Source organism: Betta splendens, chromosome 1 (assembly GCF_900634795.4).
Source record: "Betta splendens chromosome 1, fBetSpl5.4, whole genome shotgun sequence".
NCBI classification, from domain to species: Eukaryota; Metazoa; Chordata; class Actinopteri; order Anabantiformes; family Osphronemidae; genus Betta; species Betta splendens.
In genome coordinates this window covers 3,642,453-3,647,587 of record NC_040881.3, presented here as the reverse complement: position 1 = coordinate 3,647,587, position 5,135 = coordinate 3,642,453, and the positions used below count along the sequence as shown (strand labels likewise).

The window sequence follows — 5,135 nt, the reverse complement described above, 5'->3', positions numbered from 1 at the left end:
CCTCCGCAGCCCGGGCTGCTGTTTTTTCTGGCATAAGTCACTGGGTCCCCGAGCCCCCAGACATCTGCACAATAAATGCTTTCTATCCTACTCACAATCCATACTAATGGACAGCTGCACTCCCACCCCCACTGCCAATCTGTTAATAAATACTCATGTTACATTGGCCACTGACGTTCAGTTGTAAAAACACCTTGATGCAATGAGTCGCTTAAACCATCTTTTAGTGAATGTTTTTCTTTTCTATAATTTTTTCATCCAGCAATATAGAAACAGAGCTAATTTCAAAGTTGGAATGTGCCAATTAATTCTAAAGCATGACATTTTAAGTGGTGCGACGTCGATTGGATTTAAAGTTGTCTGGAACAGGAGACAGACTGTGTCTGAGACTCTGATCTCCGCTCAGGGAATGATGCTACGATTCAACTCAGATCAAAACCATCCGTCTTCTTTGCCAAAATGTGAACCACGCGGCCTCAAACGAGCGTCCTACACAAAACCAGGCTTTTTCACAGCTATAACGCAGGGTGAACAGATTCTCTAAAGCTCACAGCTACTCGCACGTTGTTTACAGCCTCTCTCTGTTGCCCAGTGCCATAATGAAGCTGCACAATGAGCCGCCTTCCCTGCAGCCTGATAGCACACTGATGGCAATGTCACACATTAGCGTCACACGTTCACACTCTGAACTGATGCACAGCTCATATCTGCTTTTCCTGAACCTAATTAAACAGCGGCGGCTGCAAAACGGCAGCAGGACCCACAAGAAACACAAGTTACTTCCAGCCATGTGCTTTTCTGCAGCGGGCACGGTTCACGGGAGCCAAAGGTGTCGCAGCACCGTCGTTCCAGTCCTGATCCACTACGGAGCTGCAGCCTCGGCCCCGATGGACAGACGTTCAGTCGCCTCTGCCACCGGAATGAACCATGTGTAATGCATCTGTTCTTGTGGGTGAATCACTACTGGGCTCGGTGTGCTGAGTTTCCTGCAGGCGACAATATTAGTGTGATCCTTCAACCTCGGAGCGGCTGAAAAGGTGTTTTCATGATGGTTCACGAAAAAGATTCAAAAGAAATAAATTCAGTGGTATTTAAATATTGAAACTTAGCAGCAGATACTGTTCATTTCACAAATTTACTTCAGTTATTAAGTTGGGTCCAAGACTAAAATCTTTTTATTTGCTTCCAGAGGACACATTATAAATAAGTGAATAAGGAGAAAAGCGAATACTGTGCACTTGTTGAGGTCACTGCCAGGCTGCAGCACACGGCCGGCTCTTAGTAATAGTCCTAAACGAGTACCTCAGCTGTTACACAACGACACATGGTTCTGTTTTAATTTTTTGGGACCTCATTAGGTGGTGCTGAGGTGACAGCAATTGTTCCCTGGGGTCTGAAAGTGTGGCCCAAAGTCCTCCCACACACAGAATTAGAGACCACGTGAAACCATGAGCCCGTTTTGGTGAGGTTTTAAACAGGTCTTTGACCTATTTTAGAACAATGTAAAGGTGCAGCTGAGCTTAAAGTGATGCACTGCAGCCAGTAAAAGCCTGCACACCCAGAATAACAACAGGAGGAGGAGGAAGGAGTTGTAGACTGAGATTACTGGACTAGACTTTAGCAGATACTGCACTGAAGTCCAGACTTATATTTGAATTAGTCCTCAATTGTGGGGTCGTTCCTCTCAGAGTCACCTCTTCCCTGCGGAGAGGACGAGCAGCAATCTGAGCAAACAGACGCTGGAACGCTGGCCGACGCGAGGCGCTTCCCTCTGATGGTCGACCAGAAGCAGCCTTTCGCCCTGAAGGAGCGGCTGTGAGGCTCGTTCTCCGCTGGACCGGGCCCAGAACCTTCCCGTCACAGTGTTGATATCACCGTCAATGAAATGAACCAGACCAGGCCTCCTGAGCTCTCACACGTTCACATCCAGATTTCACAAATGTTTGGGTGACGAAGTTCTCAGAACTGAGGAACCGATCAGTTGCTTTAGCAGTGACATGTTCACAGCAGAGAACACTGGAACCCCACAGTTCCACAATGTTAGTAAACCTGGCTGGAAAGTGAAGGGTTAAACGAAGAGGACATAATTTTGATGAGTAATATAAACACTGGTTGTCTCTACAGCTCGATGTAATTAAACAGAGCAGGACATGCAGCACCTTAGGGCCCATTTCACATAAGGGAAAAATGATAAAAATCTGCTCAGGCAGCTCAGCCGATTATGATCAGTGCAAATAGAGAGCGAGTGCAGAGCCAACAGAGCTGGAATCCTGCAGGAATTCAACATTCAGACGAAGAGACAGGACACGAAGCTAAGCTAACACTCAAAAAGGTGCGCGAAGGCTTATTTTTATGTAGGAGTGTGAACGTCACTCAGCTCAGAGTCTCATCCCTGGAACAGGAAGTAAGAGGGAAAAACCCCGACCCAAAAGAGAGACAGACTGAGGTTGATCGCAACACAAGCAAACACTGAAAGTATCAAATCTTAGAGTTCAAGTAGTTAGAAAAATACAATTCAAACATTTTAATATGAATTTTAACCAGCTTCTGTCAGGTCAAACAGCAGCAAACACGATCAGTGCATTATAGAAGCATATGAGAGTTTTAAAGGTTCAGTTCAATATGGGCTCAATGCAGCAAACAGGGAACATGAGGGTGTTGAATGAAGCATTAAGCTCATCTAACAGCTGACAGCGTTTGAACCTTGCTCATAATTACATTCACACATCATCAGGCTGATTTAGCGTAACAGCTTATGATTTCATGCCTTTTGTTTGTAGTGTATGTGTAGTGTGTGTTAGTGTTGTATGAAGCCGTGTGCCCTCGGCTCCTGTGTGTGTGTGTGTGTGTGGGGGGGGTCCATGTGGGTGTGGGTGTGTGTGTGTCCATGTGGATGCGTGTGTGTGTGTGTGTGTGTGTGTGTGTGTGTGTGTGTGTGTGTGTGTGTGTGTGTGTGTGTGTGTGTGTACTGTAGGCGTTCGCTTGCATGAGGCTGCACGCACTTTGCTGAAGTTGCAAAGTGCCGCCACCGAGCAGCTGCGACCGGCCTCTCAAGCCGGGAAGCTAAATCATGCAAAGCTAAACCCCCCCCTCACACACACACACACAGAGTTGGGCGACCTGTGTGCAGTGGTCCAGCACATACATGTCTGAGGTTGCCAGGGTGTTGCTAGGGCAACAAATCGCTGGCTGTCCCACGGGTGAGTCAGTCTTCCCCAGGAGAAATATCACTCCAGCAATTCTGACACAGAGCAATCCCATTACCCCTGTGTGTGTGTGTGTGGTGTGTGTGTGTGTGTGTGTGTGTGTGTGTGTGTGTGTGTGTGTGTGTGTGTGTGTGTGTGTGTGTGTGGGGACCTCAATCTGAATACACACTTGCTAGGGAGGACGGTGCTTTCCTCAAGAACCCAGTGAATTTCCCAGTGATGCCAATGTGTGCTTGGAGTGAGGTGAGGGTGAGGGTGAGGTGAGGGTGAGGGTGAGGGTGATGGAGTCAGTGTAATGTCCCCTGAAGTAATGGAGACTGGAGCTGGTTTGTGTGCAGTGCTGGCCACATACAGTACATGTGTTCTCTGTGACTCACTAGAACAGAAGGCTGTCATTTCATTATTTATTTAGGTTTTGTGTTCTCCACATTTGCCACCTGCTGTGCTGTTTTTACATTTTCTCCAAATCTGTTCTTCTGAGCTCCTTTTCTATTTTTGTGCCTCCTTTGCTTTATTTTTTGCACCAGTGAACAGATCAGACATCTGACGCATGGAAGCCAGATCTGTATTTCTATGCTGATGATAAAATCTGAATTTACATTTGGCTGCAAATGAAATTTACTGTAACATAAAACACAAACAATGTCACAGAATAGGAATAAGAAAATTGTGCTACTATAGGAAGTTGGAGTTAATGTGTACGAACAGCTGATGTGTGCAGATGGAGAAACAGTATCAATTTACAGACATGATAAAAATACAGTAAGTTGTAGTAAAGCCATTCATCACAGTCATAGGGTGAAGCTGGGTGTTTGTTATACATACGCTGACGATGCGCTCATGTGTGCCCTCAGAGGAGATGATGGTTCCGTTGAGTCCGACCAGCGAAGGCAGAGTCTGGGACATCCAGTTTGTCACCATGGCCATGGTGCTGAGCACCGCACCAATCTTCAGCATGGGAACACTCATCCTGACGCACGCACATTCAGACACGCAACAAGAAACTCTGGCTGGTCCTCACGCCAAGTCCGAGCTGTTGACAGCAGCCATGCTAACAGCAGCAGAGCCACAGCATGATGTCACAGGAAGACGTGGAGGCGGCAGCTTTTAGCGCGAGGACCCAAAGTCAGTGGTTCCTGGGGAAACCACAGCTCCTGCAGCGCCGCAGGTTAGGCGATAAATCCTGGAGCGGGGGCTTCTCCCAACGGCCTCATGGGAAAAGGCTTCAGGTCCAGACACCCAGCTCATGCTGCAGGAGACGCTCCTGGAAGCAGCTGGTTGTGGGCCTGCGGAGCGGTGAGCGTTCCTTCCCTCGCCTGGCAGTAAGACGCTGTGGCTGAGCCAGCGCTGCTCTCTCATTTATCCACTAACTCCCTGCCTCCCGCTCACTTCACCCTCTCTCTCTCTCTCTCTCTCTCTCTCTCTGTCAGACACACTCCTCCATCGCTGCCTCTCACTCGTGCTCTCATCTGTTCTCTCAACTTCCTCACCAAATGAACACATTCTCTTGAACAATATCTGCTTAAATGAACAAGTGGATGACATACACAATGAATGCGGTGGCAAATTCCCATCCAGCATTTATCTTCTTTGCTCGCCTTTCTGTTTTCTGTCATACCCATCCGTCCATTGTCCTGATGTCCCTGACCTCTAATTTCCCCCTTTCATCTTCAGTGCAGTTAATTCAGTCCTTTCTCTCGTCTCCGTCCATTGTTCCCGTGTTCTGCCGTATTGATTAAGTGCAGACACCTACAGAACAGCGCTGTTCTCTGGATTGACCCGTTCTTGCCTCCTGTGTGTGTTTGAGGTTGTGTATTTGTGCTTCACTTGTGGTTGCAAACAGATGCAACACTGCCCCCACGTGGCTGCGGCCGCGTCACCGTCAAAGCAGCAGGCAGCGGCTTCACCCCGGGTTTGATCAAAACTTGA

General features: G+C 47.8%; 1 protein-coding gene across 1 annotated transcript in view; it reads right to left on the bottom strand.

Annotated features, from left to right (window-relative positions):
• The window catches only part of LOC114854255 (noelin-2-like), a 19,120-nt gene extending 14,186 nt beyond the window's left edge, over window positions 1-4,934 (bottom strand). The window contains exon 1 of the mRNA XM_029148495.3: window positions 4,032-4,934. Within this exon, the coding sequence (XP_029004328.1) occupies window positions 4,032-4,175 (144 nt within the window). The 5' untranslated portion in view covers window positions 4,176-4,934. The remainder of the gene's footprint in view (window positions 1-4,031) is intronic.
• Window positions 4,935-5,135: the final 201 nt, after the last annotated feature.